Genomic DNA, 25,142 nt, shown 5'->3' with positions numbered 1-25,142 from the left:
TCGTAGCCCTCGCTGTCTCTCTCCTCCTTTAGGGCACTCCTTAAAATTTACCACTTTGACCAAGCTTTTGGTCATTTAGTCCAAATATCTCCTTTTGTGGTTCAGTGTCAAATTTTGTCTCATAACCCTCCTGGGGGAAACTTGGGATACTTTACTATTTACCATAGTGTTTGTGCCGCCATATTGCCTCAATAGAAAACCACACCATAAACAATACCCACTTGAAACACACCAGCACTGTAAACTCACTTTAGCGGAAGCGGTTTGGCAGCGCAATTAATGATGCTGTGCAACACGTAGTAAATCTCTCTGAACATGTACACTCTGAAAGTGAGGAGTTTGTTCTTGAACAAGGCTTCAATTTTAGTGTGCCTTTGACCAACATCAAATGGGAAGAGGTGTTTACTGAGTTCAAACCCCTCTACTCCCAGCTATCCCACCACAAACCCGCATCCTCTAAAGAAGCTGAATCCTTGAAAGTGTGTCCAGCTGATCTAGTGCATGCATATTGCAGGATTCCAAATGACTTTCACATGCAACACAAATGTCTAGTGTTGCAAGGTCTCAAGGCCAACCCAGACATACATATCTGTAAACCAGACATAGGGACTGGAATAGTCATACTTAACAAGTGTGACTATATCAACAAAATGCATGCCATCCTTAATGATGGGACCAAATTTGTGCCTTTGGACCTGCTGCAAAGCATGACTGGACAGCTCTGCTCGAAAACAAGTTACAAAAATGCTTGTTGGATTGTGTAAGAATAACAAGCTGCAGGGTGATAAATACAATCGGATTCGTCCTTACGGCTCACTGCGTCCACGTATGCATGAGCTGCCCAAAACACACAAAAGTGATGCCCCTTTATGCCCTATCTTAACTATTACTGGTTCTGCACAACATGAATTGGCCAAAACGTTGTGCGAGTTGTGATAACCAGTTCTGAGCAAGTTTTCCACTAATGCAGTGAAAGATTTCTTCACCTTTGTGAAGACCATACAGGACTTGCATATTGATTGCAATGCTGTGCCTATGTACTCTTTCAACATTGCTAGCCTATTCAACAATGTACCACTCAGGGAAGCCATAGACATTTGCACCATGTCACAATATCATGGCAATCTAGGTGTGCCACCGCTTCTGAATCTGAATTCATTGAACTTATGAACTCAGCATCTCATACTGTCGAATTCGGTTTTAACGACACCATGTACGCCCAAATAGATGGTGTTGCCACGGAATCCATTCTAGGCCCAGCTCTTGCAAACATCTTTGTCGGTTCCCATGAGGAAACGCATCTTGGATGGAATGACCTACCTCTTGCATATTTCCGTCATGTAGATGTTTGATATGTTTGAATCAGCAGCTGCATGTAAGAATTTCCTTACACACCTTAATGGGCTCCACCCTGCACTCAAATTCACCTTTGAAATGAAGCAGTCAAATTAGATCCCATTCCTCAACGTGCTAGTTGAGTTGAGAAATCTGCCAATGGGTTCTCTACTACTGTATACCGCAAACCTACCTTCATTGGTCACTGGGGGAGGTGGTGTTGTAGTGGTATTGTCACCAGACTTGCAATCCAGAGACCTAGGGTAATGCTCTGGAGACCCTGGTTCGAATCCCACCAGGGCAGAAGGTAGAATTTGAATCCAGCAAAAATCTGGAATTAGAAATCTAACAATGACCATGAAACCATTGTCTTTCTCAGAAAAACCCATCTGGTTCACAAATGTCCTTTAAGGAAGGAAACTTGCTGTTCTTACCTGGTCTGGTCTACATGCGAGTCCAGATCCACAGGAATTGGTTGACTCTTAAATACCCTCTGAAATGGCCTAGTAAGCCACTCAGTTGTATCAAATTGCTACAAAGTCTGAAAACAATGAAACCAGACAGATCAACCTAGGCACTGGAAACGACAATGCCAAGCTCAGCCCTGACAACCCTGCAAAGTCCCCCTTACTTACATCCGCGGGCTAGTGCCAAAATTGGGACAGCTGTCTCACAGACTAGTCAAGCAACAGCCAGACACAGTCATACTCACTGAATCATACCTTACAATGTCCCAGACACCACTATCACCATCCCTGGGTATATCCTGTCTCACCGGCAGAGACGCAAGTCAAAGGCCAGGAAGCCTGTGGCGAGTAATTCATCTCCTGACTTCCCAAAACCTGTCCATCACCTACAAGGCACAAGTCAGGAGTGTGATGGAATACTCCCTGCTTTCCTGGATGAGTGCAGCTCCAGGAACACTCAAGAAGCTTGACACCATCTAGGACAAAGCAACCCCTTTGTCTCGCACCCCATCCACAAACATTCACTCCCACCATCACTGATACACAGTAGCAGCAGTGTGTACCATCTACAAGATGCACTGCAGGAATTCACCAAGGCTCCTTAGACTTCCAAACACATGACTGCTATCATCTAGAAGAACAAGGGCAGCAGGCACATGGGAACACCACCACCTGGAAGTTCCACTCACCATCCTGACTTGGAAATATATTGCCGGGTCAAAATCCTGGAACTCCCTCCCTAACAGCACTGTGGATGTACCTACACCACATGGACTGCAGCGGTTCAAGAAGGCAGCTCACCATCATCTTCTCAAAGGCAATTAGGGATAGGCAACAAGTGTTGGCATAGCCAACGGCGCCCACATCCCATGAACGAACAATGAAAAATATGTTTTGGGATTTCTATAGCTCCTTGCACTATAAGATTGGCCTTATCAGCAACTTTGTAAATAGGGCCCGAGCCATTTGCTCACCATGTAAGCTTGATACGGAAATAGGGGCATCAAAGCCATCCTGAAGGATACAGGCTATCCTGATCGGATTATTGCTCGCTGTATATCGCGCAAACTCATGATTGGGCCGAAGGCTGCCACTTTCGATCCTGAAAAACACCCAGTCTACCTCAGATTACCCTGGAAGTAAGGTGTCTCAAAAATTTAAGCAACAGGTGAAGCTAATCACTTCACACTGCTACTACGCAGTAACAACACGAGTGGTATTCTACACTAACGAGATGCTGCCGTCAAGCCAAAAAGATGTCCTGTGTATCACAAAAATGAGTAATGTGCTGTATGAATTTCAGTGCCGGTGTGATGCCAGGTATGTAAGCCATACGTCTCAATGACTGGCAGATCGTATTGAACAACCAGAAACGTACTGGCCGCACCCAACGAGCCTGTGCTTGCAAAACTCAAAACATAGTGCTTAACAACAGATGTGATTCTCATTTGGACAGCAACTGTTAAACAATCCTGATTGTGCTAAGAATTATACCAATTTAAGATTATCAGTTAGGCTCACAGCGTGGCTCACTTACATGTGGTAGAAGCTACATATATTCACACACAGAGCCCTGTCCCTTGCAGACAGAGGAGCATGTCCACGCATTGAGCCTTTTTCAACTAAACAAAAGCTTAGGGGACAGCCATTCTCTGGTTCATATTCCATGGCAATGCCTTGGACCAATCATAGTCGACCTGCCTGGTTTCAATTTCAACAAAAACTTGGCAGTTAACTGTTCCCTGGTGCATTCTCCATGCAACGCTTCTACCAATCAGAATCCAGTTGCCAACCAATCAGCACTCTCTTCTCATGCAGTATAAATTGTTGTTCTCTTATAATTGGTTTTCTTGCATTTCTGTCCTGAAGAGTGTGAACAGTGCATGACAAAAAGCTTCAGAAGCATGTCTCTTTTTTCAGCAATACTCAACTTCTCACTACTGAATGACTATTTATATTTTACCATGTTAAAGCTGTGATATAAATACACTTTCCAAATTGCCTTCTGAAGTGCTTAAAAGTGTGAATGGCTGACTGTAACTACATGAAGCCTACATCAGTTGCTGGCACTGTTAACACCTACAGGAGACAGTGTAGACTTTGAGCTGATACATTTAATATAAGATCATGTCAATCTCTGGTTGCCTCTGAGGAATGTCAGAGGAAGATCTTTAATGCAGAAGTAGATAGATTTTTGGTAAAGCAAGGGAGTGAAAGGTTATCAGGGGTAGGTAGGAATGTGAGGTTAAAATCAGATCAGCCATGATCTTATTGAATGGCGGAGAAGGCTCAAGGGCCAAACTGCCTACTCCTGCTCCTATTTCGTATGTTCAAATGTAATCGCTTGAATGGCCAGGTTTGAAATCTTCTATGAAAGTCTGGCCCTGGGGGTTTCAGAAAACTCATCCCCACACCCAAGCTCTACAAATGCTAAAAATATTCAGTTTATTTTTTGAATTCTGAGGGCGAGTAAAGACTTGAGGATGACACAACAACAGAATAAACAATTGCGAGAAATTTCAGAATATATCCACACACTTAATCATCATATTGAACATGGTTTGGAACGCCAATAAAAAACAGAAAATGCTGGAAATACTCAACAGGTCAGGCAGCATCTGTGGAGAGGGAAACAGAGTTAACATTTCAGGTCGATGACCGTTCTCCTCACAGATGCTGCTGATTATTTCCAGCATTTCCTGTTTTTAGATCAGATTTCCAGCATCTGCAATATTATACTTTTGTTTTGGAAAAGCAATCCTTGGCTCAGGACCCAAAGTCATAATTTGATACTCAACTGAGTGGAAATCAAATTGCATTTTTGTTAATCTAATTTTTGATCACAGATCATTTGTATAAAGGTGAAACTATGAATTACTGAATGAACTATGAAAAACATAAACTGAAGGCGAGCATAGTAGCTTCACCGGATCTCTGTTACATCTGTCCATTGCCTGAAATATTTCCAAAGATAACCTTTGCAATCTATCCTCTGTCAAAACACTCACTTCCCACTCCTTAAAGCTCTTGCTGCAAACATTAAAAAGTCCAAACTGTTTTTTGCCCTATATTTAATTTTCCATAAATTAGAATGTTTTAAAAGATAAACTCTGGAATTTTAGCACAATTTAGGCAAGTACTTACATTTGTAAAAAAACAGTGCCAAATTTCTAACATACAATGAGATATCAAGTGAGCCAAAGAAACATCCCACATAAAGACTTCAAAGTTAATTCAGTAGCCCATCTAAATACAGTGCTATACAAGTCACGAGAAAGAATAGGCCCTAAGCTAATTGGAGTTCAGCACACAAATCACCTCTTCTTAATTGGTTTGAGATTTTCATAACATATTGTTTTAAATAAGGCTTGGTAAGAAAAATTCATTTCATTTGGCTTAATTACTATGTTTTCACGCTGTTTCCCTCCCTTTCAGGATATGCCAGGTTTCCACAAGTTACCTCGAATTACATAATTGTCTAGTGCCTCTTGCATTCTCTGTAACGCTTCTGCACGGGTCGCTCCATACGTAACCAACTGAAATAAAAGAATACAAATGGATCTAAATAAGCTGAAGGAACGTGTTGTTAGTAAGGAATCAAAAGTTGAACAAAGTTATCTAACTATAAGTTACTCAATTTATACTTTGCATATTTGGAAAGGTCCAGTTTATCTACCTCCTGTTCTACTTAAGAACCTTGAGACAAAGCAATGCATTGACATTGAGTATGGCATTGTATACATACTTTTAAAATGGTTTTATGTTGTGTCAGTGTCACTGTCAGCCCCAGCTCAGTGGTAATTTTGGACTGGGTTTTACAGGGTGCCACAGTCCTCAGGAGTCTCCTTGAGTGCCAAGCTGGCAGGTGCTGGTGAGAGGGGTGGGTGGAACAGCCGGGGAGAAGGGGAACAGAGGGAAATGACACATTTGGGGGTTCCTCTGATGAGCCCTTGAGGCCCGTTAAGGAGGCAGCCCCTTCTCCCTGCCCGCCAGCAGCCCACACTGGGTAAACTGTCAGGCTGGGCACTTGGTGTGGGCCTCTTTCACCGCTGGTTAAATCCCAGCATGGCAGGATGAGGCCCTTAACTGGGAATTAATTACCCACTTGAGAGGCTGAATTGAACCACTGGCAAGCACCCTGCTGGAGGCAGGGACAAGCAGGTAGGCAGCAGGCAGGCTGCCCACTGGATTTTACATGCCCTCCCGCCTTCCAACCCGCTGACGGGAGATGGTAAATACTGCCCTCTGACTCAGAGGTTTGTGGGTTCAAGTCCCATTTCAGAAACTTAAGGACAAAGTATTGGCTGACATTCCTAGTACAGCAATGAGGAGACCTTAAACCGAGGCGCCATCTGCCCTCTCAGATTCACATACAAGATCGCACAGCATTATTGCGAAGAATGGCAGGGGCGTTCTTCCCAGTTTCCTGGGAACAATACAGGTCCCTCAACTAACAACACTAAAACAGATTATCCAGTCAGTGTCTCACTGTTCTTTATGGGAGCTTGCTGTGCATAAATTGGCTGCTGTGAATCCTGCATTACAACAATGACTACAATCCAAAAATACTTGAAGTTGAAGAAATGAAGTTGTGAATATAAACCCAAGTCTACCTTTTTAAAGATGAAAAGTGTTGTGCATGTAGATCCCATAGTAGCTAGTCCGGATTAATAACAACTGCCACATCCAACAATGATCATGTCCGATGTGTCATCAATGTTGTGCTGAGTCAAGTAAATGACCAGAGGGAGGAACAACCAGTTGATTTAGTTGAATCACAAGTCACTATTGCACAAAATGGCTCACTCAAAAATTGAAAAAAAATCTTTAAATTTCATCTGAGCACTGCACCAACTACAACCATATTTACACAGAACTGCACTTAATGTGACTCAGTGACAGCACTCTGGACTCTAAACCCAGGCCCTGTGTGCCCTCTCAGATGGATGTAAAGTGCCCCATGGTACTAATTCTAAACAATTTTTGTCCCTCAAACAACATTTATAAAACAGATTATCTGAGCATGTGGGAAACCACTGAGTTGACCACCAACCATCGTCTCACAAGACAGGAAGCTGCCAAAGGAAGAGAATCTATTTGTGGGAGCTTGCCGTGCACAAACTGGGCTGCTACACTTCCTGCATCACAACAATGACTACACTTCAAAAGTAGTTGTCTACTGCATTTGCTGCTCCCAATGCGGTTTCCTCTACATTGGAGAGACCAAACCCAGACTGGGTGACCGCTTTGCGGAACACCTGCGGTCTGTCCACAAGCATGACCCAGACCTCTCTGTCGCTTGCCATTTCAACACACCACCCTGCTCTCATGCCCACATGTCCATCCTTGGCCTGCTGCATTGTTCCAGTGAAGCTCAACGCAAACTGGAGGAACAGCACCTCATCTTCCAACTAGGCATTTTACAGCCTTCCAGACTTAATATTGAGTTCAACAACTTCAGATCATGAACTCCCTCTCCTCCATCCTCACCCCCTTTCCGATCCCCCCCTTTTCCAATAATTTATAATTTTTTAATTTTAATTTTTTTAATATATATATTTTTCTTCTCCCACCCATTTCCATTATTTTTAAATGTATTTCCTTTCCATTGTTTTATCTCTACCTTTTAGCGTATTTCGATCCCTTCCTCCCCGCCCCCACACACACACACACACAACCAGCTTATATTTCACCTAACTTCTATATTTCTTAGTTCTGATGAAGAGTCATACGGATTCGAAACCTTAACTGTATTCCTCTCCGCAGATGCTGTCAGAACTGCTTCGTTTTTCCAGCTATTTTTGTTTTCGTTTCAGATTTCCAGCAACCGCAATATTTTGCTTTTATCAAAATTATTTCCTTGGCTTCAGAGTGCTTCGGGGCGTCCTGAGGTCATGAAAGGTGAAATATAAATAAGTCTTTTCTTTGCACATTTACTGTACATTCTGACCACATTCCTTTAGTGTGGTTACAGCCAGCCAGTTACAGAACTACCCTACTGTTGCAATGGCCCTACAAATATATAACATGGCCATGAATCCACAAAGAGGAATGCCATTATGGTGACATAACAGGAAGAAGCTCTTGCCCCCCCAAATGTTGCTTCAGTGGTGCACAAACAGAATAATCTAAAATAGAGAGGCTGCACCTCAGGGAATTTCTTTCTAAGATTCAGCCTCATGTTGCCTTATTCAATTTTGTCACAGTACATGAGGGGTTAAAACAAACGTTATTCAAAATTCATAATCCACCTTACCTTGATATAACTGTTTGAAACAGCTGATTTGTCTGAAATTTACCTTGACGTCTGAGCAAGTGAAAACACTCTCTAGAGTGCACAACAGCCAGGACTCACTGAGCAAAGTCATATGAAATACTGAAGCTAAAAATATCTAGAGTCTGAGAGCGAAAGAGGAACAGTTACAGACACCATGTTAGTTGCAATCATACCACCAAATGGTACTTCTATAATTATTCTTTGAAAGTGTCGATGCAGACTCGATGGGCTGAACTGCTTCTTTCTCTGCTGGACTGGGCTATCATATCATTCTGACTGTCACATGTACTGTGTTTTCTGATCTTTCATTTAATTTCAAGCACAGGCCAGGGATATCACCTGGGAGACAGGAATATAAAAGCAGAATCGCTTTTAACTGCTGTGTGCATTACTTTACGATTCATCAGATTGCTATACAAGAGTCAAGTCGCTTGGTGTGGTTTTGGTCAGGGTAACAGAGAGTAGCAAATGCCTTGCAAAAGGGCTGCGTCTGCTGCCAACACTGTGCATTCACAGTTGTATTGTTTTACTCCTTGACGTCATTGCAACAACACAGTGAACTTAATTGCACTGGTCAATATAGCTACAAAATGCTTTTCTTAGAAATGTGTTGGCAAGCTTGTTTGAAAGATAATTTGAATCATCGTATCTGCCACATCCGTGGGACACTTGAATTAAGAAGGCTTGATATTTTCAATTTAGTTTTGAATGACTTTAGACAATCTCTGCAGAAAACATAATGAAAAGCAGTCAGGTAATTCTCTCATTCGGATATCAAAGCGCGGATACAAAGATGTGTTTTGGTGACCATCTTGCATTGGCAGGAGACACAGTGCTGTAAAAGGCACCCCACAATTCCTTAACCAAATTTATACATTTAAAAAAAAATACACAAGTAATAATGTACTAACTTTTGATATCATAGGATCGTAATAGATACTGATGTCACTTCCTTCTTGAATGCCACTGTCAATTCGAACCTAGTGAAGAAAAACAACTTCAGACTGGAGGCACATGCTCCAAACTTTGCCACAAAGTTTTACAGTATTTACATATCAATTAGAAAAGTACATAATACATTATCAATTCACATAATACAAATTATTTGCAGGCAGATCTTTACTAGAAGCTCTTAGACTGTTGAGCATTTGAAGTGTTTTTATTAATTCAGCACCATACACTACATATCTTGCACTATTCCCATAATACCTTCACTCTAACAGTACAACAGTTATTCATGTAATTCCCCCAGAGAGATGACTGTTTACACAGCTTTCTTCCATAATCTACTAGACATCTAGCCCACAGTCCCATTAAACAGTATTGCCATAGTATATAGCACAGGAGTTTGGTTTATCAAAAAGCAAGTTAACACGTTGGAAATTCTGGTTTCCTTCACTGTTTGATTTCATTAACGTTATAGCTATGAAACAGTTTTAAAATTAGCAGTTCCTGGGGCACAAGCATTTATTAAATTGCTCACGTCAAGATACGGCCTTCAAAGTATTTAAAAACTAATCAAAAAATTCAAGACAGATAGAATCATCCCAGGGATCTCCAGAACAAAAAGTAAGTCTAAGCTGCTGGAACAGCAGGGCTCTGAGAAACAACACTGCGACAAAATAAACCCGAGAAAGCACTCATAGATCTTCACCAGGGGAAGAAACCTCCATAATAAACAGCAGCAGCACATCTGCTTGCAACGAGGCAGATACAAGATGGTCACTCAGATGCCTGCTCCAATTTTTAATATTTTAATTTAGGTGATTATGCAGGGGGATTAAAATGTAGATTTTCTGGTCTGCTGCAGTCAGAGCCTGCTACAAAGACATCTTTATTTTCAATGCAGTGAGCAGCACAAGTGATTGAAGCTAGTTCAGAGAACATGTAGGCTGGTTTCAAATCAGCTTAACTTGCTTATCTAGCGTTTTCCCACCTCGGTTTCAATTTCTAGTGTTTGCCATTTGTTATTTATGAGCAGACGGACAATGGTGTACAGGAAAGGCCCTCTAGCCCATCCAACTTTCCTCGCTCAATTATGTCACCCTGTGTATCACAAACACTCCATCCCACTCAAAAGCCATATAATAGCCATTCAAAGTAATGCAAGTTGAAGGCAGGTTGGTTTCAGAACCGAATGCTCACTACCTAAGGTTTTCAAATCACAGCCACACACTCCCACCCCCAACTTCAATTAATAGTCAGAATGTGCCTGTTCTCACTGCTCCAATTTCCATGCTTAGATGGAAGAAGGCTGCAGGATGAAAGGCAGATGCATTTTTCAAAACATGAATGCAAAATATTGGCAAAGTCAGTGCTACTGTGCAAAAGTACATCTTCCATTTTCATAGCCCATGGCTAAGGGCTTCCAGTTCAACTGCAATTTGCTCCCTCCACATTGTCCCTATCAAACACTCCCAGGACAGGTACAGCACGGGGTTAAATACAGAATAAAGCTCCCTCTACACTGTCCCCATCAAACACTCCCAGGACAGGTACAGCACGGGGTTAGATACAGAGTAAAGCTCCCTCTACACTGTCCCCATCAAACACTTCCAGGACAGGTACAGCATAGGGTTAGATACAGAATAAAGCTCCCTCTACACTGTCCCCGTCAAACACTCCCAGGACAGGTACAGCACGGGGTTAGATACAGAGTAAAGCTCCCTCTACACTGTCCCCATCAAACACTCCCAGGACAGGTACAGCACGGGGTTAGATACAGAGTAAAGCTCCCTCTACACTGTCCCCATCAAACACTTCCAGGACAGGTACAGCATAGGGTTAGATACAGAATAAAGCTCCCTCTACACTGTCCCCGTCAAACACTCCCAGGACAGGTACAGCACGGGGTTAGATACAGAGTAAAGCTCCCTCTACACTGTCCCCATCAAACACTCCCAGGACAGGTACAGCATGGGGTTAGATACAGAGTAAAGCTCCCTCTACACTGTCCCCATCAAACACTCCCAGGACAGGTACAGCACGGGGTTAGATATAGAATAAAACTTCCTCTACACTGCCCATCAAACATTCCCTGAGCAGGTACAGCATGGGTTAGATACAGAGTATAGCTTCCTCTACAATGTTCAAACGATAAAACATGACTGGGGAGAGCAGACTATATTTAAAAATTTGCTGAGTTCGATTTTTGTAACATATTGCAAATATGTATTTTCCTGTAAAAAAGTGTAAAATTATTAACCAAGATATCGAACATAAACTCCTGAGACTAAGTTGAAAAGGAGAAATGGGTAACTAGTAAAAAGGGTATCAGGCCTTGATTCATGGACCAATCCCCCATTTACAAAATTATTCCTATGGGAAAATTGGTTCGACTTACGGCGTTTCAACTTACAACGTGGTTTTCAGGAGCCAATTGTGTCGTAAGCCCAAGGACTGCCTGCAGTTCATACCAGCTGAAAACAATGTATCAAACAGGCAGTTGCTTATATCATAAGAAATAGGAGCAGGAGTAGATCATTTGGCCCCCTCAGGCCTGCTCCACCATTCAGCACAATCATGCCTGATCAGCTCCACCTTCCCACATCAACCCCATATCCTTTAATTCTCTCAGTACCCAAAAAATCTATTGACTTCAATCTTGAATATACTCAATGACTGAACATCCAAGGCTCTGAGGTAGAGAATTCCAAAGGTTCACAATCTTTTGAGGGAAGACTTATCTCACCTCAATCCTAACTGGCTGACCCCTTATTCTGAGACTGTGACCCTGTGTTCTCAATTCCCCAATCAGGGGCCTCTACTCTCTGGAGTTTAGAAGAATGAGAACTGAAACACAGATAATGAAGGGGCTTGACAGGGTAGACTCTAAGACATTGTTTCCCCCCCACCTGGGGAATTTAGAAGATGGGGGCAAGTCTCAGGATAAGGGGTCAGCCATTTAGGACTGAGGTGAGGAGAAATATCTTCACGCAAAGGGGGTGAGTCTTTGGAATTCTCTACCCTAGAGATTTGTGGATCCTCAGTCACTGAGTATATTCAAAGCTGTGTTATGGACAGAAGAGAGACAGAAAAACTGTACTTATTCCCTCTCATCAACTGTCCATAAACAGAAGGTGTTTTGAACCATTTTTAAAGTATGCGGTGGCATGTTTTCCCAAACCCTCAGTTTGTGTGGTCCAATTTTCTAATAACTAGCAGCAAACTCACATTATGATTTAACTTAACCACAGAAATTAATATTAGTTCACATGATGTCCAGAGTCCGTGAAGTCAAAGTACAGAGGATGTTTACTTCGTGGTGGGGTTCAGTTCTGATGAGTTTCTGGTTGGAGACGACAACATGAAAATCCTTGAAACGAATAATGCTGCAGCACCATTGGCTTTCTGTGCTTAGACCACTTGGCAGGCATCGATCAGAGACTTTTAAAATCTTTTTTGGTTCAGCTGAAAGTCTTTTTTTTAAAAAATTGGCAAAACAATAAAGTTCTGGATTTCTTTTCATGTCATATGGACCCAACAACTGTGACAGATAGATTTTGGCTCTTTCAGGGAATCAAAAGATATGGGAAGTGGGCTGGAAAGTGGACTGAAGGCAGAAGATCAGTCATGATCATATTGAATGACACAGCAGACTTAACGGCCATATGTTCTGCTCCTGTTCCTATTTCTTATGTTCTTATGATTCTCAATATTCACCCTTTCAAGATTCATAAGAATTTTATATTTTAATGAGATCATCTCTCATTGTTCTAAACCCTGGTTTAACTCTTTTCTTCTCCGCCGATGCTGCCAGACCTGCTGAGTTTTTCCAGGTAATTCTGTTTTTGTGCTGGGGAATACAGATCTGGCCTACTCAATCCCTCCTGATAAGGCAATTCTTTTATCCCAGGAACCAGTCTAGTGAACTTTTGATGCACTCCCTCTAAAAGCAAGTATGTCTTTCCGCGGGCAAGGAGGCAAAACTTAAAACAACATTTAAAACAGTGTATTAAAAAGGTATAAAAGGATATGAGACAGTAAATATGGGTATATGAAGTTAGGTCACAAATCAGTCATGATCTCATTCAATGGCTGATCAGGCTTGAGGGGCTAAACATCTCTTGTTCCTAGAAAAACTCAGCAGGTCTGGCAGCATCAGCGGAGAAGAAAAAAGTTGACGTTTCAAGTCCTCATGACCCTTCAACAGAACTGAGTAAAAATAGGAGAGGGGTGAAATATAAGCTGGTTTAAGGTGGAGGGGGGGGGGTGGTGGGGAAGAGAAATGGTGGGGCGGGGGGGTGGTGTGTGGTTGTAGGGACAAGCAAGCAGTGATAGGAGCAGATAATCAAAAGATGTCACTGACAAAAGGACAAAGAGGTGTTGAATTTGGTGATATTATCTAAACGAATGTGCTAATTAAGAATGGATGGCAGGACACTCAAGGTACAGCTCTAGTGGGGGTGGGGTTGAATAAGACTAACCGGGCATAAAAGGTATAGATTTAAAAATAATGGAAATAGGTGGGAAAAGAAAAATCTATATACATTATTGGAAAAAGCAAAAGGGAGGGGGGAGAAACGGACAGGGGGTGGGGATGGAGGAGGGAGTTCAAGATCTAAAGTTGTTGAATTCAATATTCAGTCCAGAAGGCTGAAAAGTGCCTAGTCGGAAGATGAGGTGCTGTTCCTCCAGTCCCTCTACACCTCCATCCCCCACCAGGATGGTCTGAGGGCCCTTAGTTTCTTCCTCGAACAGAGGCCTGAACAATCCCCATCCACCACTACTCTCCTCCTGGCTGAACCTGTACTCACACTGAACAATTTCTCCTTTAACTCCTCTCACTTCCTCCAAATAAAAGGTGTGGCTATGGGTACCCGCATGGGCCCCAGCTATGCCTGTCTCTTTATGGGGTATGTGGAACATTCCTTGTTCCAATCCTACTCCAGCCCCCTTCCACAACTCTTCCTCTGGTACATCAATGATTACTTCGGTGCTGCTTCATGCTCTCGTCGGGACCTGGATAAATTTACTAAATTTGCTTCCAATCTCCACCCTTCCATCATTTTCACATGGTCCATCTCTGACACTTCCCTTCCCTTCCTTGACCACTCTGTCTCAATTTCTGGTGATGGACTGTCCACCAATATCCATTACAAGCCTACCGACTCCCACAGCTACCTTGACTACAGTTCATCACACCCCGCTTCCTGTAAGGACTCCATCCCATTCTCTCAGTTCCTTCGCCTCCATCGCATCTGTTCTGATGATGCTACCTTCAAAAACAGTTCCTCTGACATGTCCTCCTTCTTCCATAACCGAGGTTTTCCACCCACGGTTGTTGACAGGGCTCTCAACCGTGTCCGGCCCATCTCCCACGCATCCGCCCTCACGCCTTCTCCTCCCTCCCAGAAACATGATAGGGTCCCCCTTGTCCTCACTTATCACCCCACCAGCTTCCACATTCAAAGGATCATCCTCCACCATTTCCGCCAACTCCAGCATGATGCCACCACCAAATTTTTTACATCTTCCCTTCACCCCCCCCGGTGGCATTCCGTGGGGATCGTTCCCTCCGGGACACCCTGGTCCACTCCTCCATCACCCCCTACTCCTCAACCCCTACCTATGGCACCTCCCCATGCAAACACAAAAGATGCAACACCTGCCCCTTCACTTCCTCTCTCCTCACCATCCAAGGGTCCAAACACTCCTTTCAAGTGAAGCAGCATTTCACTTGCATTTCCCCCAACTTAGTCTACTGCATTCGTTGCTCCCAATGCGGTCTCCTCTACATTGGAGAGACCAAACGTAAACTGGGTGACCGCTTTGCAGAACACCTGCGGTCTGTTTGCAAGAAAGACCTAAACCTCCCAGTCGCTTGCCATTTTAACACTCCACCCTGCTCTCTTGCCCACATGTCTGTCCTTGGCTTGCTGCATTGTTCCAGTGAAGCCCAACGCAAACTGGACGAACAGCACCTCATCTTCCGGCTAGGCACTTTACAGCCTTCTGGACTGAATATTGAGTTCAACAATTTTAGATCATGAACTCTCTCCTCCATCCCCACCCCTTTTCCGATCCCCCCTTTTTTTCCCAATAATTTATATAAATTTTTCTTTTCCCACCTATTTCCATTATTTTTAAATCTATACCTTTTATGCCCGGTTAGTCTTATTCCATCCCATTCGTACTAGAGCTGTACCTTGTGTGTCCTGCCATCCATTCTTAATTAGCACATTCGTTTAGATAATATCACCACCTTCAACACCTCTTTGTTCTTTTGTCTGTGACATCTTTTGATTATCTGCTCCTATCACTGCTTGCTTGTCCCTACAACCACCACCCCCCCACTTCTCTCCCCCCATCCCCCCACCTAAAACCAGCTTATATTTCACCCCTCTCCTAATGTTACTCAGTTCTGTTGAAGGGTCATGAGGACTCAAAACGTCAACTTTTTTCTTCTCCGCCGATGCTGCCAGACCTGCTGAGTTTTTCCAGGTAATTCTGTTTTTGTTTTGGATTTCCAGCATCCACAGTTTTTTGTTTTTATCTCTTGTTCCTATGCTTCTGAAGAGCCAGTCGCATTTATCAGCCAAAAAGGAATGGCCATTTGGATTAATGTCAATTTTAAACTTCCAGTTTTCATGTCTTAAGCAGTCTGTTTATTGTTCAGAAGAAACGGCTGTGCTTAAAACGAACAACAAGCAATCACATCAGCCACTGGCACAGAATCAACCAAATTCAACAAGGTTAGGGCTGCAGCAATGGTTAGTGGCAAAGCTGGGCAGATACTGCACACATTAAGTTCAAATTAGCTTTTTATCCTTTTGTGTCATAGCCACCATTTTTTTTTTATTCATTCATGGGATGTGGGCATTGCTGACACAGGCAGTTTTATTTCCCATCACTAAATGCCCCTGCAAAAGGTGGTGAGATACCTTCTTGAATACAACAGAATGACTTGCTCGGCCATTTCTCGGGGCAGTTAAGAGTCAACCACATTGCTGCGGGTCTGGAGTCACACGTAGGCCAGACTATGGGCAGAATTTAGCCCTCGATGGGCCTGCGGGCCCCACTGGCTCGGCAGAGGGCGGACAGCTGACCCCCACCACCGAAACGGGGCCCGCCGCCATTTTGAGTGGGTGGGCCAATTAAGGCCCACCCAGTGGCCTGCCCGACAGGAAGCGGAGGGAATCCCCATCTGTCAAAGAGCACTTTGCACCCTGAGGCAAAGTCCTGTCTCAGGGAGATTCGTGACAGGTAAGAAAAGTCAAAAAATAGAAAAATATTAAAATTATTAACATGTCCCCCTCATGTGACAATGTCACACGAGATGGGACATGTTAATAACAAACACTTAAAATTTATTACGTTTTTTAAAAACGGATATGAAGCTTCATGCCGCCAGTGGATGAAGTTGCATGAATAACCTGGAGCCCACTGGGGCTCCTGGCCTACCCGCCGGCGTTAAGCTTGGACGGGCAGGTCTTTAATTATCTTAACTAGCCTGTCAATGGCTTCAATTGGCCATTGACAGGTCGGCGGGCGGACAGCTGATTTCGCTGTTCGCCCGCCTTCCTAAAAATTTAACGGTACCGGGATGACGTCAGGGATTCCTTCCAATGTCATCCCGCGTCATTTTCCCCTCGGCGAGCAGGCCCCGCGCCCAAATCGCCGAGGGGGAAATCCTGCCCTATGTAGATAAGGATGGCAGATTTTCTTCCCGAAAGGATATTAGTGAACCAGACGGGTTTTTCCGACAATTTAGTAGCTTCATGGTCGCCATTACTGAGGCTAGCTTTTTATTTCAGATGTATTTAATTAAGTGAATTTAAATTCTCCAGCTGTTATGGTGGGATTTGAACTCATCTCCCCAGATTAATAGGATGGCTTCCGGACTACCAGTAATAAAATCCCGATATTACTGTACCTGGTGATATAGACAACTCCGGGTGATAAAAAGCAGCAACGAAACAGATTCAAATAATAAAAATAATTTAATTGCTAGTGGTTAAACACCGGTTCAGCGTTTTTGCTGTCAAGTTAATACGTACACAATAAATCAGCAACAACAACATTCGTGTTACTTAATGCTGCCACGTTATATCAGGCATCACATGCAGCAACAACAACTTGCATTTATATAGTGCCTTTAACAGGCATTTCACAGATACTTAATCAGACAAAATTTGACACCGAGTCACATAAGGAGATATTAGGACAACAGGTTAAGTTTTAAGCAGGTGCTTAAAGGAGAACAGAGAGATTTGAAAACAAAGATGGGAATTTTAAAATCGAGACATTGTAGTTTCAGGAGCCAATGTACGTCAGCAAGCAAATGGATGATCAGAGGTTAGTTCTGTGATGACCTTTGACCTGGAAACAATATAGGAAGCAGGGTAACCAACTGCCCTGTATTTCAAGGAATTGTCCCCTTCTTTCACTGTGCCATATCCCTCAAGGGATGCCTTTTCTCCCTTACTTCTAGCACATCCTGCAGAAGACTGCTTGGAAGTCTCCTCCTGCCATTGACTCTTTGCTTATTTTTTGATTTGGTGGCCATTGGCCACCATGGGAAGTTATGATCACCAGCACTCTCCCCCACTGCTTATGGTCACCAGCACTCCTCACCCCTGTTCCACAGTCGAAGTGTTCCTTATTTTATATTCCAAAAGAGTTGGTCATCCTGCCAGTAAGGAAAATTTGCAATTTCTTTATAAAGTCTGTGGAATCTGTAATTGTTTTTAAGGATGTTTGAAAAGGGCTTTTGTAAAGGGATCAATCATAATTTTCTAGGATAATAAGAAACGCTCGGCCATATGACCTGGTGAACCTTTAGCCTGGAAGCAGTACCAACAGGATGGAAGTTAAGAAAGAAGCCATATGGTCACCAAATTCACAAAGGAGAGCATCAAACACAACGGGGAGCTGGAAGCTGAGGAGCTGGAGAACGAAGGTGATCAGCGCACAGATGCAGACACAAAGAGAAAGCAGACAGAGGCAGAAAGAGGAACCTAGAGTTCTTATGAGGAGAAGAAGCAAATCACTCTCAGGAAGAGGTTTGTCATGAAGACATATTAATGTGTATAATGTTACTGGAAATTATTTTTAAACTGGACTTGTAGTAGGGTCCATGTCTGTGTGTGGCTTTAATTAGATTAAAGCCAGCTAGTGTGGGTGCTTTGATGTATAGTAGTTTGAGATGTTAATTAGATAAATGCAAGACTAGAAGGTAAAGAGTATATTTGTATTTGTTGAATAAACCATTTAAAAGAAGGGGGTAAAATCTTGCACCTAGCTGGGAGACACCAAGCAATGTGTTTATATTACTAATAAAATTGATGCTATGAAAGGGGTTTATTGTTAGAAGAGGTGTGGCTCAAAGACTTAGTGATACAATGAGAATTTACATTCAAAGGGAAGGCTAGGTATAAACAGAAAGGAGTTTTGTATGTGCAGGTCAGAGGCATATAAGATCTAAGCAGCCTATAAGCCCTACAACAGTGTCTGCAAAGGAACCAAATTGCAAGGTACCTTGTTTTGAATTTGTAAGATCAAATGTGCTTTGCCTGGTGTCTGTTTAAAGTCTATCAGTTATTGTTTTTTCATGAAGATTTACCTTGGAGTGATTAATTTGGAGATTTGTTTAAAAGTTATTATAGTAGTAATTTGTAGACATGTGCATGTGTTTAATTTCTTGTTAAATTAATAAATGTTTAATTTAGTCTATATAAAAAAAACCTCTTGAGGCTTGGTGATTTCGTTTCTGAATTCAGAGCTACATCTCAAACATACCAACTGAAAATATAGGTTATGACAGTTGCTCAAGTTTACCCCTGGGATTTAAACAACACAGCCTTTACCAATTGCTGTGCCATAACAGGTCAGTTTTTCTGCTTAACAGAAAAGGACTCAGGAGCCACTGGAGGTACTATGCGAGCTGGCTATAAAGGTCTAAAACCTCAAAAGTTGTGTGGATAGCTCAGGGATGTCGAAGAGCTGGGCGTTTTCCCACAAGAGGCCAAACCATAAACCGGGGTGCTATTGGTTGGTCAGTTGAAAAGGAACAATGGAAAGCTACACCATCAGAGCTGTCGTGTCTGGGTGTGGGTGTGCATGGGTGGGTGTGGGGGGGGGGGGGGGTGGTGAGGGTTCACAGAATTTCTAACCACCAGAAATAAGGCATACTCATAGAAGTGTGCCTTGCTGATGATAATAACACCCATGAAACTAGGGGGTGAAAGCTGTAGCAGATAGGACTTCTGAGCTCCCCTGTGTGTACAGCATAATGTGGAACTGTGTAGCTACGTAATGCCATACCTGAAGGGGAATGCTTGTGCTTGTATAAGACGTATCTTTGTCATATTGACCAATTAAACTGAAATTTACCTTTTTATTTGAAGCATCAATTGCCTATTAATTTACATTTAATAAGCATTAGTCCTGATGTTTGTTAAAGTAGAAGTTACAAAAAGTGAAATCTTGTCGGTAATTTCTTCATTTTGAGGTCATTCAGTAAATTTAGTTATTTTGGTTTATGGTTTCCCAACAGGAATCATAATAGAGTGAATTAGGATACAGGCAACAGAACACATTTGTTCACTATAAACGAAAATGACTATTCTACAGCTCTCCGATCTTATTGCTACCAACCCAGCTAACAGCTACTGAAATTTCCCTTTCCAATGCAGATGTCTAACTTCCTGTACAACAATAAATCATATCAAAGAAAACACCTTAAAAAGTACAAGTCACCATAAATTAGCTGGAAGGGTTTGAAACATGTATGCATGTTACTAAGCTTTATGCATTATTTATGCTCCATTCTAAACTCTTTTTATCCTGGGAAAGCAATATGGGCTATAAGCTCCTTTCTTCCCCCTCACTTACAGATATTTTTATTTTAATTATTACTGTTTTCTGTAATACTTGCCATTATGCTGTTAGTGAACACCAATTCTAGCTTACAGAAAACCCTCTCTAAGAAAGAAAACATACCAAAAACCAGTGTGTAGGAGTAATCACTTGTCTTATGTTAATACTCTCTGCTAAATTCTAAGATTTTAGCAATACCTGCAACTAATATTTAAACCTACTGCAATGGCAAAGGTCTCCATACCTTCATTTTTGGCCCAGCTACCATAATAACCACAAAGTATTGAAACTTATGAGAAAATGCTCCATCTGGGAATAGATACAAGTTCAAAAATAATGAATAGCAGGGTCCAAATGAAAGACCGACAACGGAGACAAATATGATAGTCGTAGACAAGTCGACAATTCAAACTGCACCATCATTCCAGAAAGGAAAAAATACGGAGGCACAAATGTACCACTGTTAAGGATGCTGGAGAACTATTCGACGAGTCCTACAAACCTCAAAGTATGAAAAATATTTTTCACTCATCACAAATGAAGGATATAGTCTGACTGAAAGATATCTTTCTGTTAGCAGGATACTCTGTAGTTGGAATGCTTCAACATTCTTAACAATCTGCGTTTGGGCCACCTCATCGCTATAACTCTACGCTTTAATAAACAAGAAGGGAAAAACTGGATTTGACCAGCAAGTTGTGAAAAAACTTAACTGTATCGTCCACTCAGCTACTTGTCAAAACCCCTCACGTGAAAAATAGCTGTCACGTTATTGATATAAAACAGAATGAAGACAACACAAGAGCAGAACAAATGTCAGATCCCACTCAATATAATCTGTTCAGCAATGTTCCAGAGCCTCAAGCGTAATTAAAAATTCTGCTCACCGGTACCCTGACAAGCAACGTGAAGCTATCAGGCGTCTCCCCACCCTTCATTCTCTATTCACCTCTCCCCTAAGCACTACTCCCAGCCTGCCTTGTCTACCTGACAAGTGACAGAACAATCTGATTAAATCTTTGCAGGGGAGGGGGCTTGTGGGCCTCCATGACAGGCCAAAAGTGATCACCATGGAGATGCATAATTACAGCTGTCAACAGCATCCACGATCCCGCTGGCATCAATCTGATTGCTCCCTGCAATAATGATAGACAAAGCTTAGTGTGCACTCCCCTGCACCCAATCACGTTATCTGTTCCTTGCTCCATTTAGCTGACATGCAACATTCACACAAGCAAATAACAGCAGTAAGCATAACATTTAAGGCATTTTAATTGTTTTTTTCCTTTATGCTGATGTCTTACAAGCATAAGTGTTATTACATAAAACTCCTGCTGCAGCATTAATTGAAGGAGGATTTGGTGGGACAAGAACGGTAGGGGGTAGAATATGTCCATTATCACTTGTACTTTCAACAGGTTGCATGCTTTAAAAACTGCAAATTGCAAAACTTGCAAGGGCAAAAGGTTTGACATCATTTTATCTAGTGGCAAATGGTGACTTTTCCCTAGATTTTCGTTCCTCCGAAAAAAGCAACTGTTGTACATTTTTTATGAATGCATTTTTCATTAATTAGAAAGATACTCTTCAAGCTTAAAGGGGGCATGTGGAGTTTCCACTATTGGTGCAATCAGCAAATTGCACCCAGAATGTGCCCGGCACTACACCCATTTGGCCGAGGTGAAACTGCAACCAGGTTTCTGCGCAAACTCATTAGGATCAGCCCGAAGGTGAATCAGGGCAACCCAGCAGTGTAATCAATCAGGATCACTAAAGTCCTAATGACCGTCTTACAGGTAATCAATCAGCTTGGGAACTGTCTTTATGAGGTAAGATGGTCATTTTGGAATACTGAAACATTTTCATTGCTTTTCTATCACTATATCTGCTATGAATTCCTTTTAATAATTTTTATCAAAATAATTCAGTAAAATATATGACTTTTATTAACACTTACTGTTATGGCACAGCGGATGGTCAATGTTGAGCTGTTCAAATCCCAGAGGGAAACTTGAAACAACTGCCACAACTATTTTACACATTGTATTTATTTCGAGGTGCATCCCTTGTATGAAATAAGTAATAAGACCACCAAGTCTCATAGGTTTCTTACAAAACTAATTTAAACCTTTATTAATAAAAAAAAATTTAAGTACATACATAGATCTACAAATTACTACTATGATAACTCCTAGCTCCCCTAGTTAATCTAACTCCTTACACCTCCATTAAGGTAACAGTAAAACACAGGCCCAGGCAAAGCACACACCCTGGACAGTCGAATTCAAAGTGAGTTTTTCTCAACTTCGGTTCCCTGTGTGCAGCAGCTTGAGGCTTAGATGCTGGAGACTTTTCACACTTGATAGATCTTAGAATGCCTTCCCTTACACACAGCCTTCTCTCCTTTATACATAGTTTCCCCTTTTCAAATCCCCTTGTCCCAGTATGTCTTTTCAACTCTACTTTTCTAATAATAAAAATCTTCCATAGTACCAATTTTTTTAGTAAGCTTTGGGAAAAATAAACGCACTGCTTGGCTTAGCCACTGTTGGCTAGGTGTAATACCTTACCATCTCTTTGAAAGTCATTACTCGGGTGTATCTAAAACTGCAAATTTTCCTTTTACATCTCACATTCTACAACTTCAATTGTGTTTACCAATTTAACTTTTCAAACCTAGCTTGTCTTCTGATACATCAAAGCCTTCAGACCAACTATCTTTAATTCAACAAAGTCACATGTACACACACACACACAGTTCCTATCCTTATAATGAATTCCAATAACATTATGAAAATTATTATTTTTTCCTAACTTAACTCTTCCCTTGGAATGACTATTCAAATTCCACTTTACCTCAAAGACAGGAATGGAATTACCATGAAATGAGCCATTCATTAGTTTTGTGAACTGATGATCAGTGCAGCAGTGGGGCAGAACTTGTGGCTTCAACTGACTGCTGGTCGAGTGGCTAACACTGGATTAGTGTGACCAGGGGTGCCTGTGAACCTTATTTTTTTATTTTTTCATGGGATGTAAGTGTCACTGACAAAACCAGCATTTATTGCCCATCCCTAATTGCCCTTGAGAAGGTGGGGTGAGTCACCTTCTTGAACCGGTGCAGTCCATGGAGTGTAGGTACAACCACAGTGCTGTTAGGGAAGGAGCTTCAGGATTTTGACCCAGCAATATTGAAGGAACAGCAATACATTTCCAAGTCAGGATGGTGAGTGGCTTGGAGGGGAACTTCCAGGTGGTGGTGTTCCCATGTATCTGCTGCCCTTGTCCTTCTAGGTGGTAGAGGTTGCAGGCTTAGAAGATGCTGTTGATGGAGCCTTGGTGAGTTGCTACAGTGTGTCTTGTAAATGCTACACACTGCTGTCTGTGCGTCGGTGGTGGAGGGAATTAATGTTTAAGGTGGTGGACGAGGTGCCAAACCAGTGGGCTACTTTTATCCCGATTGGTGTTGAGTGCTGCACTCATCCAGGCAAGTAGAGAGTATTCCATCACACCCTTGACTTGTGACTTGTAGATGGTGGACAGACTTTGGGCAGTCAGGAGGCGAGTTACTCTCTGCAGGATTCCAAGCATCTGACCTGCTCTTGTAGCCACTGGCTGGTCCGGTTCAGTTTCTGGGGTCAATGGTAACCTCCAGGATATTAATAATATGGGTTTCAGCAATGGTAATGCCATTGAATGTCAAAGGGCAATAGTTAGATCCTCTCTTGTTGGAGATGGTCATTGTCTGGCACTTGTGTGGCACGAATGTTACTTATCAGCCCAAGTCTGAATGTTGTCCAGGTCTTGCTGTGCATGGACGAGGACTGCTTTAGTATCTGAGGAGTTGTGAATGGTGCTGAACGCTGTGCAATCATGACAGGAATTTATGATGGAGGGAAGGTCATTGGTGAAGCATCTGAAGATGGTTGGGCCTAGAGACTACCAAGAAACTCCTGAAGCAGTGACCTGAAACTGAGATGATTGACCGCCAAATAACCACAACCATCTTCCTTTGTGCTAGGTATGACTCCGACCAGTGGTGAGTTTTCCCACTGATTCCCATTGACTCCAGTTTTGCTAGGGCTCCTTGAAGCCACATTTGATGAAATGCTGCCTTGATGTCAAGGGCGGTCACTGTCACCTCAACTTTGTATTCAGCATTTTTGTCCATGTTTGGATCAAAACGTAATGAGGTCAGGAGCCTAGTCACCGTGGCGTAACCCAAACTGAGCATCAGAGAGCAGGTTATTGCTGAGTAGGAGTCACTTGATAGCACTGTCAATGACCCTTTCCATCATTTTGCTGATATGTGGCAGTAATTGGCCGAGTTGGAGTCTCATCCTCCAGTTAGTTGTTTAATTTTCCACCACCATTCACAACTGGATGTGACAGGACTGCAGAGCTTAGATCTGATCCACTGATTGCGGGATCTCTTAGTTCTATCTATTGCATGCTGCTTATGCTATTTGGCACACAAGAAGTCCTGTTTTGTAGCTTCACCAGGTTGATACCTCATCCTTAGACATGCCTGGTGCTGCTCCTGGCATGCCCTCTTCATTGAAACAGCATTCAACCCCTAACTTGATGGTAATGGTAGAGTGGGGCATATGCTGGGCCATGAGGTCACAGATTGTGGTTGAGTACAATTCTGTTTCTGCTGATGACCCACAATGCCCCACAGATGCTCAGATTTGAATTGTTAGATCTGTTCAAATCTATCCCATTTAGCACGGTGTTAGTGCCATACAACACAATGGACGGTATCCTCAATGTGAAGATGGAAGTTCATCTCCACAAGGACTGTCACTCCTATTGGTATTGTCACAGACAGATATGTCGGCGACAGGTAGATTGGTGAGGAAGACGTCAAGTAGATTTTTCCCTCTTGTTGGTTCCCTCACCACCTGCCACAGACCTAGCCTAGCAACTATGATGTCTTTCAGGACTCGGCCAGCTCAATCAGTAACAGTGCTACTGAGCCACTCTTGGTGATGAACATTGAAGTCCCCCATCCAGAATACATTCTGCACCCTTGCCACCCTCAGTGCTTCCTCCAAGTGATGTTCAACATAGAAGAGCACTGATTCATCAGCTGAGGGGGTGGGTGGTAGGTAATAGTCAGCAGGAGGTTTCCCTTCCCATGTTTGACCTGATGCCATGAGACTTCGTGGCATCTGGAGTCAATGTTGAGGACTCCCAAGACAACTCCCTCCCAACTGTATACCATTATGCGCCAACTCTGC

General features: G+C 42.6%; 1 protein-coding gene across 3 annotated transcripts in view; it reads right to left on the bottom strand.

Annotated features, from left to right (window-relative positions):
* pcca (propionyl-CoA carboxylase subunit alpha) overlaps positions 1–25,142 on the bottom strand; it is a 343,073-nt gene that overhangs the window by 176,098 nt on the left and 141,833 nt on the right. For all 3 annotated transcript variants that reach the window (XM_041199770.1, XM_041199771.1, XM_041199772.1), the window contains 2 exons: positions 8,991–9,059; positions 5,263–5,338 (listed from right to left, as the gene is read on the bottom strand). In XM_041199770.1, the coding sequence (XP_041055704.1) occupies positions 5,263–5,338; positions 8,991–9,059 (145 nt within the window). The remainder of the gene's footprint in view (positions 1–5,262; positions 5,339–8,990; positions 9,060–25,142) is intronic.

Source organism: Carcharodon carcharias, chromosome 11, assembly GCF_017639515.1.
Source record: "Carcharodon carcharias isolate sCarCar2 chromosome 11, sCarCar2.pri, whole genome shotgun sequence".
Lineage (NCBI taxonomy): Eukaryota > Metazoa > Chordata > Chondrichthyes > Lamniformes > Lamnidae > Carcharodon > Carcharodon carcharias.
This window is presented reverse-complemented; position numbering and strand designations above follow the sequence as displayed.